Source organism: Diaphorina citri, unplaced genomic scaffold (assembly GCF_000475195.1).
Source record: "Diaphorina citri unplaced genomic scaffold, Diaci psyllid genome assembly version 1.1 scaffold1264, whole genome shotgun sequence".
Classification (NCBI taxonomy): domain Eukaryota; kingdom Metazoa; phylum Arthropoda; class Insecta; order Hemiptera; family Psyllidae; genus Diaphorina; species Diaphorina citri.
In genome coordinates, this window is record NW_007378693.1 from 71,975 (window position 1) to 86,439 (window position 14,465).

The 14,465-nt window shown below is 42.0% G+C and overlaps 1 protein-coding gene across 1 annotated transcript; it reads left to right on the forward strand.

Annotated features, from left to right (window-relative positions):
* Nucleotides 1–1,088: 1,088 nt before the first annotated feature.
* LOC103515060 lies at nt 1,089–12,578 on the forward strand. The gene is made up of 14 exons (XM_026827867.1): nt 1,089–1,097; nt 1,694–1,892; nt 3,060–3,203; nt 3,667–3,859; nt 4,504–4,547; nt 5,073–5,086; nt 5,445–5,655; nt 5,908–6,131; nt 8,182–8,214; nt 9,042–9,119; nt 9,293–9,488; nt 9,685–9,903; nt 9,984–10,097; nt 12,013–12,578. The coding sequence occupies exons 1-14, from the start codon at nt 1,089–1,091 to the stop codon at nt 12,411–12,413; spliced, it is 2,079 nt and encodes a 692-aa protein (XP_026683668.1). The 3' UTR covers nt 12,414–12,578.
* Nucleotides 12,579–14,465: the final 1,887 nt, after the last annotated feature.

Below are 14,465 nucleotides of genomic sequence, written 5' to 3' on the forward strand. Positions count from 1 at the left end.
CGGGGCGTATTTTATTCTAAACAGATAAGGTTCGTTCTCAGAACGTCTGGCTCTCTCCTATTTCGCCTTCTTTTTCTCTTTGCTTTCAGGACAAAGACTTTAGCAGTTACAGACTCTATCAGCTACAGACAGCAGTTACAGGACAAAGACTCTATCAGAACCCATAAAAAAATCTTTAGTTTTTTGGTGGATTTGTTCGATTAAATAAGTATAGGATTTTACGAGTTTTTTTTCTTCTTTTTAAATCGGGTCTAGAGCCCTATTTCTTGAATTTCCAAATACCTAGCTCCCCTGAGAGGTATACTAGTCACCTTCCCACACACCAGCAGGTTGCCATCATATGACAAAGGATGACAAAGAATACCACACGCCACTACAAGGGATCATACTGCAAAGGATACAGAAGACTTCAAGAGAAAGCATTGAGCGGTGACTTTTCCCCTCTCTATTTTGATGTTGTACACTTTACGCTGTATTAAGGAGCTTGGTTAATATCGCGTCTGCCTTGTAAGCGCTAGGTCACGGGTTCGATTCCCGCCCGGTACGAATTTTATCCTAAACAGATAAGGTTCGTTCTCGGAATGGCTGGCTTTCTCCTGTATCCTGTCTTCCTTCTCTCTTCGCATTACGGACGATAAGACCTTGGCAGTTGCAGTACCCTCTATCAAACCTCTTGAATGAAAAAAAAATCTGAGTATCTGAATAGAAGGGATTCACGATTCCTAAGCTCGCTCTGTGGAATTTCGAGGACCAATAAGTCCGTTCGAGCTCATCCACCCAACAACCAATCAGGGTTGAGGATTTTTTTTTTTTTTTTTCAAGGTTCGATACCCACCCACCCAAAAACAAATCAGGGTTGAGGTTTTTTTTTTTTTTTTTTTCAAGGTTCGATAGAGATAATTGTAACTGCTAAGCTCTTATCGTCTTGAAATCGAAGAGAGAAGAAACGAAAGCCAGCCGTTCGGAGAACGAACATTTATCCGTTCAGGATAAAATCCGCCCCGGGCGGGAATTGAACCTGCGGCCTAGCGCTGGAGGGGAATGGAAAAAAGGAAGAGATTGAGCGTGAGATGAGACCTGTCTCTCTAATGACTAGGGTAAATAATTAGGGTGTGTAGTGATGGATGGTTCAAGGTTAGGGTACGCCATAAATCTCGTTCCTGTTTGGAACAAGACAATTTCCGGACAATTCATGATTTTCGTGTAATATTGGAAAAGCAGGTAGTTTGTTCAGGGTGTAAAAAAAGGATTCTGATTTGGAGGGTAGCGTGTCTTCCTTGTAAGAGCTCGGTCGCCGGTTCGAATCCCGTCCGGGGCGGAATTCATTCTGAAGTTAATGTTCGTTCTCGGAACGGCAGACTTTCTCCTATCTTGTCTTCCGTCTCTCTTCGATTTCGGGACGATAGGTCCCTCACGCTTCAGTTCGACGATTTGTTACTCTAGAAATGAGAAACCACCGGTGCGACAGTTTGATTTGAAACTCTTTCCCGGGATGTTTGAAATGAAAACCCCTCCTATTCCTGATTTCAAGTGATTTTTTTAAGAGGTTTGACAGAGGGTCTTATCGTCCCAGTGATTTTATCGATGATTCTGCGTGAATATTACCTACTTTTTCTACTGTTAATTCTGCTGTCAGCTGTGAATAGATTGCTGTCAAAATTTCCACCGCCTTTTTGATCGTTTTTTTTTTCAGCCAAACGGCACAGGCACCCTTACACCCTACTCCGCATTCAAAGTAACTGGCGGCAAAAGATATCGATTCCGCATCATAGGTGCCTCCTGCTCCATATGTCCGCTGCTCATTGCATTCGAGAAGCACAGGCTCCTCTTCATTGCGTCCGATGGAACCCCTGTTAATCCCGTGACGGTGGATTCTATCACAATTCTACCAGGTAAATGAAGTCAGACTTGGGAAAAGCGTGTTTGCATATCTGTCTTCTTCTTCTTTCGGAACCCCTGTGAATCCTGTGACGGTGGATTCTATCACAATTCTACCAGGTAAATGAAGTCAGACTTGGGAAAAGCGTGTTTGCATATCTGTCTTCTTCTTCTTTCTTGCTTTTTCCCGTGTTCAGACGGGGTCGGCGATTTTGCTTTGAGCTGACAAAATCCCTGTCACTGAAAACCTTCGTATGTAGATTCGCATATGCCTAACCCGACTTATAAGACTGTTTCCGCCGAAGCGGAGGGAAAACTCAGCCTCAGAATGGGCTTTTTGTGTGCGGAGTTAAAAGCTGATTCCTTACTAAGCTCGAAGTCAGTACCTTTTTCGATAGGTACTAAAAACCTTAGCAGTTTTGTGAAACGCTAGGTCCCGGACTTTATCCTAAACGAATAACGTTCATTCTCCCAACGGCTGACATTCTTTTGTCCTGTCTTTAATTTTTCATTTTTGATCGCCAGCCAAGTTAGCTTGGTTGGTAGCGCGCCTGCTATATATGTAAGCGCTAGGTCGTGGGTTCAATTCCCGCCCGGGGCGGATTTTATCCTGAACGGATAATGTTTGTTCTGGCTTTCTCCTACCCTGTCATCCTTCTCTCTTCAATTTTTGGACGATTAGATAGGACCTTAGCAGTTACAGTTCCCTCTATCCAACCTCTTTATTTTATTTATTATTTTTTTTTTATTAGTCCCAGAAAATTGAAATTGATCCCCTGAGCAGCTCTTGTTCAATTTATAAAGTAGAACAAATCAGTAAAAAATAGAAGGGATGAAATTGTATCTTCGACCAATAAAATAGAGGACCTCCTACGTTGTTTTTCTAGTAAAACATGTACTTAGAAATAGGAGCACTCTGTAACTAGGAGTCTATTTCAGACCAACTTGTTAAATAAAGCAAGGTTTCGACCAATACTATCTGTATCTAATATTATTTTTTTCTTTATATTTTTTAGAATGTGTCTACCTGTTTTATATGTAGCCTAGGAAAACAGCCACACTTTGTCACGATAAATGATAAGGTAGGTATTTGCCTAAACAAATTTCAACATTTCAATACCCACTTACCTATCTACCACGTTTAGGTCCATAATGGCTAAGTCACGACTAAACAGCCACAGTGACATGGAAGATTATCCTTCCGTATTACCTACTGTCTTCAATATTTGTCCGTCAAGAAGAGAACATGAATTTGGCAAGACTGACGGATGGGGTAATGTTAATTTCAACGTACTTGTTAGCACTCTTTGTCGATCAAATCTATGGTAAGTGTATGAGTTCAAACTTATTAGCGGGCCTGGCCCGGGAAGATTTCATTCTGGACAGACAAGGTTCGTTCTCGGAACGGCTGGCTTTATCCTACCTTGGGTCCGATGTTACAGTTCTCTCTATTGAAAGAACTCTATTAAAAGAACTATAAATAAAATAAAAATTATCTTTCGTGAGGATTTTTGGATTTTATGTTATGAGGTGTTTATCAAACCTAAAACACCTACTTGCCACGTAGGGGGCTGTTTTACATAAGTAAAAGGACCCAAGAGGAGTTAGGCCTTTCTTGTATGAGGATAAAGGGATGGCTTTTATAAACTATAAAAGCCATCCCTTTATCCCCTTTAACGACAAAGCAATTGCAGTGACTAGATACTGGATGAACAAGATCTAAACAACTTGACAACAATGGTGATCCGGACTCGGAAAGTAAGTAAGTATCCCCTTTTTCTCCCACAGGAGCCCCAAGCACCATCTCAGAGGCGACTCTGAGGTCTTATCTGCAGCCGAATGACATCCTCAGTGGTCGGTATGATGGTTTGACCACCGCCCAAGCAGAGAAACGAAAGCTATGTACTCGGCCTTGTGACAATGCCACGTCTATGATTTGCTACTACGAGTTCTTTCTGGAGAATTACAACACGATTGGACCGTAAGTTATTGCTAGTGGTTCATTGGACAGAAGAAATTAAAATTATTTAGAAAAAGAACCTTAAAGATCCCAAATGGGGGTTGGACTTCACTGCATAACAGTATAGCTGCTAAGGTTTTTAGTGACGGAAGCCAGCATGCGATTCCTAACACCCAACCCCAAGATAATTACCAGCCTAGTTAGCTTGGTTAATATAAAAATGTAGATGCAATTTCTTTGTGTTATTATGTCACAACTTTGGTGCTCACTGCAGCATTGTAGGATTTTTCCCAATACATAATATGGGTGATCAAACAGCAGCAGAAGAGGAGGAGGAGGTGTAGAAAGAGAAAGAGGAGGAGAAGAAGATGAAAGACGAGAAAGGGAGGAGGAGAAATAGAAGAAGAAGAAGAAGAAGAAGAAGAAGAAGAAGAAGAAGAGGAGCATGAGAAAGAGTAGAGAGAGGAGGAAGAGTAAAAGCAAGAGGAAGAAGAAGAGGAGGAATAGTAAAAGCAAGGGGAAGAAGAGGAGGAGGAGGAGGATTAGGTTCAAGAAGTAGAAGAAGAGAAGAACGAGGAGAAGAAGAAGAAGAAGGAGAGGAAGCAAAGGACTATGAAAATGCTCGTTGCTAGTGACTACTCCTCCTATTTTGTCTAACATTGTAGACACGTGCCAGATAACCTATGGCTTAGGCATAAGATAACCTATGGCTTAGGCATAAGATAACCTATGGCTTAGGCATAAGATAACCTATGGCTTAGACATAAGATAATCTATGGCTTAGGCATAAGATAATCTATGGCTTAGGCATAAGATAACCTATGGCTTAGGCATAAGATAATCTATTGCTTAGGCATAAGATAACCTATGGCTTAGGCATAAGATAACCTATGGCTTAGGCATAAGATAGCCTATGGCTTAGGCATAAGATAATCTATGGCTTAGGCATAAGATAGCCTATGGCTTAGGCATAAGATAATCTATGGCTTAGGCATAAGATAACCTATGGCTTAGGCATAAGATAATCTATGGCTTAGGCATAAGATAACCTATGGCTTAGGCATAAGATAACCTATGGCTTAGGCATAAGATAACCTATGGCTTAGGCATAAGATAACCTATGGCTTAGGCATAAGATAAGCTATGGCTTAGGCATAAGATAACCTATGGCTTAGGCATAAGATAACCTATGGCTTAGGCATAAGATAACCTATGGCTTAGGCATAAGAGCCAGGACCTTCCATCCAGGTAAACCAAACCCCTAAACCGTCCAAATACTAGCGAACACTGGTGTAATGTATTCTGCGCATTTCTTATAATCTGAAGTCACAATTCTTTGCGATTTTTTTAGTAGGACGAGAAATAAAAATTGAACTGTCGACCTTTCAAAGTTCCGAAAAACGGAGTTTTCACCTCAGATTTGGATTTTTCACAACTTTTTACGAAGGAATCGACCTTTTTTTAATAATGTTTACCTTTTACCCGAATGCAACAGTTCTATTTAACGTTTCTTCCAACAATTAAGGATAGTCCCGGACCTTAGATAACCATTTCTATTCTCTTTCTCTTATAAGATATGCCTGTTTCTATACTCTTTCTCTTATAGGTATGCCCGGGAGATTTGATCGTCGTAGACCTGCACAACAAATTCTTCGACCGGGCAGTCACCATTCACTGGCATGGACTCTACCAGAGAACTACCCCATTTATGGACGGAGTACCTGGAGTGACCCAGTGTCCCATTTCGCCCGCCACCTCCTTCCGGTACAAGTTCCCCGCAACTCCGTTCGGAACGTTCTTCTATCATTCCCATCAAGGTAGGTGCCACCTGCCACTACGTCACCTGCCTCGGTGGCGTAGTGGTTAAGACTCTCGCCTGGTAAACAGAAGGGTGTGGGTTCGATCCTAGCCAAGGCATGGAATTTTATCCGCATTTATTTGAGATTGACCACATAGGTAATAATTGTCTAATGGTTAGGCGATAAAGGTGCCTCCGGCGTTCACATCGCCTAGTGGTTACCTTCCACTGAGCTAAATTTCATGACCTCTTTCCCCTCCGTTTTTCGCAGGTCTGCAAAAGATGGACGGCATAGTTGGCTCGCTAGTAATTCGTCGTCCCAGGTCCCAGGACCCCCTCACCAGACTGTACGACTTTGATCTACCGTCCCATGTAATCCTACTCACCGATTGGCTACACACAACTACGGACACGAGGTTACCTGGGAACCGGTTCGCCAATACGGGATCCTTGCCGGAATCTATTCTGGCCAATGGGAGAACACAGTACTTTTATGTGAGTAAAGTAGTGAACTTCGTTCTCGGAACGGCTGGCTTTCTCCTATCCTGTCTAGAAGAGGAGGTGTAGAAAGAAAAAGAGGAGGAGAAGAAGATGAAAGACGAGAAAGGGAGGAGGAGAAATAGAAGAAGAAGAAGAAGAGGAGGAGCATGAGTAAGAGTAGAGAGAGGAGGAAGAGTAAAAGCAAGAGGAAGAAGAAGAGGAGGAGAAGAAAGAGCAAGAGGAAGAAGAGGAGGAGGAGGATTAGGTTCTAGAAGTAGAAGAAGAGAAGAACGAGGAGGAGGAGGAGGAGGAGGAGAAGAAGAAGAAGGAGAGGAAGCAAAGGACTATAAAAATGCTCGTTGCTAGTGGGGCTACTCCTCCTATTTTGTCTAACATTGTAGACACGTGCCAGATAGCCTATGGCTTAGGCATAAGATAACCTATGGCTTAGACATAAGATAACCTATGGCTTAGGCATAAGATAACCTATGGCTTAGGAATAAGATAACCTATGGCTTAGCCATATCCTAACACCCAACCCCAAGATAATTATCAGCCTAGTTAGCTTGGTTGGTAATGCATCTGCCTTGTAAGCGCTAGGTCAGGGGTTCGATTCCCGCCCGGGACGGATTTTATCCTAAACAGATGAGGTTCGTTCTCGGAATGGCTGGCTTTCTCCTGTATCCTGTCTTCCTTCTCTCTTCGCATTACGGATGATAAGACCTTGGCAGTTGCAGTTCCCTCTATCAAACCTCTTGAAAAAAAAAAATCTGAGTATCTGAATAGAAGGGATTCACGATTCCTAAGCTCGCTCTGTGGATTTTTTTTTTTTTTTTTTTTTAAAGGTTTTAAAGGGAAACCTTGCCGGATACTATTCTGGCCAATGGGAGAACGCAGTACTTTTATGTGAGTAAAGTAGTGAACTTCGTTCTCGGAACGGCTGGCTTTTGTCCTATCCTGTCTTCCTTCTCTCTTCCATTTCGGGACGATAAGACCATAGCAGTTACAGTTCCCTCTGTCAAACCTCTTAAAAAAAAAGTAGTGAACTGGTAGCCTAGTTAGCTTGGTTGGTAGCGTGTCTGCCGTGTAAGCCCAAGGCCGATGGTTCGATTCCTCCTTGGTTTAACAAGTGCGACAGTTTGTTTTGAAACTCTTTCCCGGGATGTTTGAAATGAAAAACCCCTCCTATTCCTGATTTCAAGTGATTTTTTAAGAGGTTTGACAGAGGGTCTTATCGCCCCAGTGATGGTCTTATCGTCCCAGTGATGGTCTTATCGTCCCAGTGATGGTCTTATCGCCCCAGTGATGGTCTTAGGAATCTAGGGGGCTTCTTATCGTCACAGGTCTTCAAAAGATGGACGGCATAGTTGGCTCGCTCGTAATTCGTCGTCCCAGGTCCCAGGACCCCCTCACCAGACTGTACGACTATGATCTACCGTCCCATGTAATCCTACTCACCGATTGGCTACACACAACTACGGACACGAGGTTGCCTGGGAACCGGTTCGCCAATACCGGATCCCTGCCGGATTCTGTTCTGGCCAATGGGAGAACACAGTACTTTTATGTGAGTAAAGTAGTGAACTTCGTTCTCGGAACGGCTGGCTTTCTCCTGTCCTGTCTTCCTTCTCTCTTCGATTTCGGGACGATAAGACCATAGCAGTTACAGTTCCCTCTGTCAAACCTCTTAAAAAAAAAAAGTAGTGAACTGGTAGCCTAGTTAGCTTGGTGGGTAGCGTGTCTGCCGTGTAAGCCTAAGGCCGAGGGTTCGATTCCTCCTCGGTTTAACCGGTGCGATAGTTTGATTTGAAACTCTTTCCTGGGATGTTTGAAATGAAAACCCCTCCTATTCCTGATTTCAAGTGATTTTTTTAAGAGGTTTGGCAGAGGGTCTTATCGTCCCAGTGATTGTCTTATCGTCCCAGTGATGGTCTTATCGTCCCAGTGATTTTATCGATGATTCTGCGTGAATATTACCTACTTTTTCTATTGTTAATTCTGCTGTCAACTGTGAATAGATTGCTGTCAAAATTTCCACCGCCTTTTTGATCGTTTTTTTTTTCAGCCAAACGGCACAGGCACCCTTACACCCTACTACTGAATGAATAAATAAATACCTATATTATTATGTAGGTATCAAGAATGTGTAACACTTACTAAATAAATGGATACCTACCTAGGTGTTTTATATTTGATGTAATTTTCTTCCCATTTATTCACTCAACCTACTGAAGTAAGTAGCTACGAATTTTTAAATACCACGTGTTTTATCTGATTTGGGTTCAATTTCAGTTTTCTTTTCCCTTTAATCAATATCACCAAAAAATATGACATATACGGGCAATAACGCACGCATTTATTATTATTTACTTTTAATTCCGGTAATTAAATAATTTTAATAAGCCACCCAATACAGGGTGTCGAAAATAACGGGACATTCACATATATCGAAGCACTCTTAATAAAATTAAATCATGTAGTAAAATGTGTCGAAAACTTTTTGATGAACCTTAAATGGTGACCTCCGGAATTTAGTCAATTGTCTTCTTCAAGGTCAAATTTAGTTTTAAAATAGAGTCCTTTTTCTAACTTGAAACTTTTGAGGTAAATGCGAAAATCCGTTAGCTTTGTGTCAGGGGCGAATTTAGTTTTCCTCCTTTACTACCCCCCCCCCCCCAAAACAAAATTTAAACACTGCACCTCAGATTTGGATTTTTCACAACTTTTTACGAAGGAATCGATCATTTTTTAATAATGTTTACCTTTTACCCGAATGCAACAGTTCTATTTAACGTTTCTTCAAACAATTAAGGATAGTCCCGGACCTTAGATAACCATTTCTACACTCTTTCTCTTATAAAATATGCCTGTTTCTATACTCTTTCTCTTATAGATATGCCCATTTCTATACTCTTTCTCTTGTAGGTATGTCCAGCCCACTTTACTGTGGGCCAGACTCAACAGAATCCTGTATACGACCCTGCTTTCAAATACGTCCTCGATGTTTTTTTTTTATTTATTTATTGCTAGAGATTAAACTCACCTATCTTATCTAAAACTTTTAGAAAGCCAGGTGTGTCCCGCTGATGAGTTTGACTTTGAACGAAACTTGTACTAGACTGCTTTGTACTAGACTGCTAAAAGGTGTCTGACTAAAAGACCTTCGTTTTCTTCAGACTCTGAACCCGATCGACATTTCCTCCTGTACGGCCGCCACTGACCTGTGTTTCTCTCGTCTCACTGCTCTGGTCCCCCCACCCGTACCTACGCTACTGAAACCCAAACCCGATATTCGAATCCCGCTGGCGGTGGATTTCTATAGTTATACCCTGAGCCAACTGTTCCAGACTAACACCTATCATAGGTGGCTCCGTAAGTATGAGAAAGGGCCAATATTTTTATTTATTAATTTAAGAGGTCTATTAAAAGGAACTGTAACCGCTAAGGTCTTAATCGTCCCGAAAGCGAAAAGAAAATGAAGACAGGATACGAAGTTACGAACCTTAGGTATCTGTTTAGGATAAAATCTGCTCCCGGGCGGAAACTCACTTCGATCCTTCGCTTTCAGAGGTGTTTCCCAACACAGCCTCGGCTGCCCTGATCAACAACAAGAGCTACGTCCAGACGCCATTCTCCCTGCTTACCCAGGACAAGCCGCTTCCACACGATCTATTGTGTACGAACTCTACATCTTGTGGCAAGAGTTTACCGCAGACCATTTGCGAATGTACGCACATCATTCAGGTGCCTCTTAATGCTATTGCGGAGCTGATCTTTATTGATTACAGTAAGTGAGAATTTGCCCGTAGGTATATTGGGGCCCTAAGGCCAACAACAATGCACAAAAGTGTCACTCTCACGATCTAGTGTGTACGAACTCTACATCTTGTGGCAAGAGTTTACCGCAGACCATTTGCGAGTGCACGCACATCATTCAGGTTCCTCTGAATGCTATTGCGGAACTAATCTTTATTGATTACAGTAAGTGAGAATTAGTCTGGCTGGGGGACTTTAAACAGGGAGTAGGTATATACCTGCCTGAATTTCCCTTGCTAAAGAAATAGCAAAGGTTGAGTGCGAAGGGCGTCCACTCGTAAAATTTGTAGCCAAAACCAAATGTCAGCCCAAATGAACAAAGCAATCACACACCCTAGATAGGTCTGATTGAGAGGCTGACGAAAAACGCTGACCCCGTCTGTGCACGGGAAAAGGCGAGGATTCGATCTTACAAAGACAACTGAAGGGAAAGAGGAATTCGGGTATCGTATACCCATGAATATAAGTACTATTATATTAGAATTATTAGATAGATACAAAACCTCCGTGGCCGAGTGGCTATCACCCTAGGCTTGCACGCTGGAGGTTCCGGGTTTCCTCATCAGATGAGCGAGAAGAGAAAGAGACATAATACTTCCCATTTAGGTTCTAACTCAACACGAGAACGCCAGAAAGTAACCCGTTCAAATATTTGCAATCAAAATATGAGTGCAAATTTGCGTCCCCCGGGGTCTGACTAATTCCCGGCGTCTTTTTTTTCCAGCCCAAGGGAACACCCTGCTTCCCCACCCTCTTCATCTGCACGGGACGGACATGTATATTCTCAAACAGGGGAAAATCCCGCTTAATGTGGACAAGGGACTGTATTTAAACCGAAAGGAGGGTTTTTTGACATACAGCGTTTTCGCTTAGCACGGCAGAGCTATATATAAATGCCAAGGTTTTTATTGACGGCGTTTTACCCTAAATTTGGCGACAAGCTACTCGCCTCCTTGCGTTAATCTCACTCAGCCTGAGTGGGACCAGGAAAAGGGAAAAGGTAGTTGCACACAATTGCACAGGTCATCCATCCAGATACCAAATACGCTCAACGTTGCTTCACTTCAGTGCTCTATTTGGAAGTGGTACATTCAACATACTACCGCCGTTGGTGTTCAGAATTAAAATAAACAAATAATAAGAAAAAATAGTCATAACCATTTCGCCAAGGCCGGGATCCGAACCCAGCATTTTCGGGTTAAGACTGCTAGTACTTAAGCAAAGAAATGATTTCCCAATATTTTCGACAGGTAACGTTCATTCGCCGAACGGCTAGCTTTATTATTATTATTATTTAACTCTTTTTATTTGGAATATTTACAAAAGTATAGGTACAATAAATATATACAGAACATTTGTCGATGGTGGGATTCGAACCCGGGACCTTCTGCATGGCAAGCAAGCGCGTTACCACTGGAAGCGCGTTATCGTCCCGAGAGCGAAAAGAGAAGGAAGACAGGATAGGAGAAAGCAAGCGCGTTAGCTTGGTTGGTAGCCCGTCTGCTTTGTAAGAACTAAGCCGCGGGTTCGATTGCCGCTGGGGCGGATTTTATCCTCAACAGATAATGTTGGTAGTAAGGCTACAAGCGTAGATTTTTGAATATTGATGATGAGCTATGATAAAATACCATTCAGATCCTTGAGAGTTCTACTTTACCTATAGCTCCTACGGTCAGTCTAGTTACCTTGGAGGGTAGCACGTCTGCTTTGTAAGCGCTAGGCCGCGGGTTCGATTCCCGAACAGGGCGGATTTTATCCTGAACAGATAAGGTTCGTGCTCTGAACGGCTGGCTTTCTACTATCCTGTCTCTTCGCTCTCGGGACGATAAGACTATTTAAGAACTTAGCAGTTACAGTTCCCTCTATCAAACTTTCCGAAGTTTGAGATAAAAATGATAAAATTCGTTCCGGGGCGGGAATCGAACCTGCGACGCGCTGCCCGCCAAACTAACTAGGCTGGCTCTACTTTAGATAATCATAATCAGTTTGTCATCTTGATGGATGCCTCAGTTTGGTAGAATCATAAAATGTCCTCACTTCTTGTCCTCTTTGTCAATTTTATTATCGTTTCTTGTTTCAGGCATGTGGTACTTCCACTGTCACTTTGTCATGCACACAGACACGGGCATGACACTCGTCTTCCAGGTCGGAGACCGCAAACAGTTCGTTCAAGCCCCGCCTCATTTTCCGCGCTGTGACAACTTTCAACCTGCGGTCACTAAGCAGGACTGGGCCGCGGCTAAGAACTTGGAGAAAACTGCGGCAAAAAGAGTTAGAAAGGTGCCGGCAGTTCATGTTGAGAAGAAAACTGCGGTTCATAATTTGAAGAAACCGAAGGCTGATAGTAAAAAGAAACAAGGGGCTAATAATAAAAAGAACCGCACGTCTCATCATAAAAACACTGATCATAAAAAGAAACCTTCGGCCAACAATGCAAAGAAAGATTTGAAGAAGCCTGTTGAAAAAACACTCGGTTCATAATTTGAAGAAACCGAAGGCTGATAATAATAAGAAATATACAGCTCATAATAAAAAACACATGGCTGATAATAATAAGAAATATACAGCTCATAATAAAAAACACATGGCTGATCATAAAAAGAAACATACGGCTAATAATAAAAAGAAGCCTGCAGCTGATAAAAATAACAAAGATACGACTCATAACTCATAATAAAAAGAAACATATGGCCGACCATAAAAAGAAACCTGCGGCCAATAATGCAAAGAAAGATTTGAAGAAGAATGCCGAAAAAGGATATTAAAAACTACCGAAGGCTGATAATAAAAAGAAACATAAGGCTAATCATAAAAAGAAGCCTGCAGCTGATAAAAATAACAAAGATACGACTCATAACTCATAATAAAAAGAAACATATGGCCGACCATAAAAAGAAATTCTCTCCTCTACAGAGTTCACCGTGATCAGTCTTAATACTCGCACCTCATTCTTCTGTCCTATCCGATGTGCCCTGTCCTGTGCTTGTAGATCTTGATGAGGATTCCAATCCGAATCAAATATAATAACCGTGTCTGCAGCCTGGACAGAAGTCACGAAGGAATGTACGTATGAAGAACAGAGAGAAATTTTAATATTGTGTTCAGCTTAAATGTGTCGTGGTCCGCTTTATACTTTTTTTTTCAAAGAGATTTTATAGAGGGAACTGTAACTGCTAGGGTCTTATCGTCCCGGAATTAAAGAGAAAAGGAAGACAGGATAGGAGAAAGCCAGCCGTTCCGAGAACGAACATTATCCGTTCAGGATAAAATCCGCCCCGGGCGGAAACCGAAATGGCGGCCTAGCGCTTCTAAGACAGACTCGCTACCAACCAAGCTAACTAGGCTGGCAAATAATAAAAACTTCAGTGATGTATTGAAGGTTGTACAGTACAACCCCTAGCTAATCCTAACGCTGCGCCACTGCTACCGAGATTAATTTAAATGAAATTAGCAAGCCACTTACAATGACGTCAGCAAAATCCAAGTTGACCCGAATAAAAATTCTGACCTCAATAAAAACTGCCTTCCCCCCACAACCCCCAACGGTCACCTTTTATTAATGTCTTACTTTTCTCTTCTAGTTTTTTTTTTCGTGTCAAATTTTTTCCTCTTGACAATTTTCCGTCGTTTTACTGCCAAAACTCCTGGTGTGATTGTTCATTTTCGAGAAAATTAGCAGTTTGTTCGAAAAAAAAGTACATGAAGACAGAGAATTGTTTGCCAGACTAGTTAGCTTGGAGGGTAGCGCGTCTGCCTTGCAAGCGCTAGGCCGCGGGTTCGATTCCCTCGTGGGGTGGATTTTATCCTGAACGGATAAGGTTCGTTCTCGGAACGGCTGGGTTTCTCCTATCCTGTCTTTCTTCTCTCTTGGATAAGACCTTAGCAGTCACAGTTCTCTATACCAAACCTCCCAATTAACCCTTCGTATTGAAAGTTTTTTCTTTTGCGAAATCTCAAAAGGACCAACTCCAAGGTAGAGATCAGAGAAACAACAACGTAAAATTGTAGTGTGTCAAAAGTAAGTTTTAATTTATTTCCAGTACCTTCGACATACACATCATAAAAGGATTTCAAATCATTTTGAAAATAAAATCGCAATCTACGTATATTACATTTAAATTAAAAAAAGAGTACAAAGAAAGAAGTAGGTAGATGGAAAAAAAGCAGAGAGACTTGTCTAAAATCTAAGGGCAAAACAATAGAAAATACTAGAGATTTTGAACTTCCTAATACATTTATATGTCATAGCTACTCATTTTCCTCACGAGGCTGAGTGGGCCCCGTAACGGCCAGTCACGGAATCAATCATTTGCATGATACAAATTTCTTGACCCCGCCGGGAATCGAACCCGGGTCTCCCGCGTGCAAGGCGAGCGCAGTGACCACTACGCCATGGGAGCTGACTTATTCCTTCTTTCAATGAACCCATCAACTGGATACCCATGCTATAATTACAACTAGGGCTAGATGATTTATTGACTCTGGAACTAGACTTTGACTCTATAATTAATAGGTCCCAACATGTCATTACAC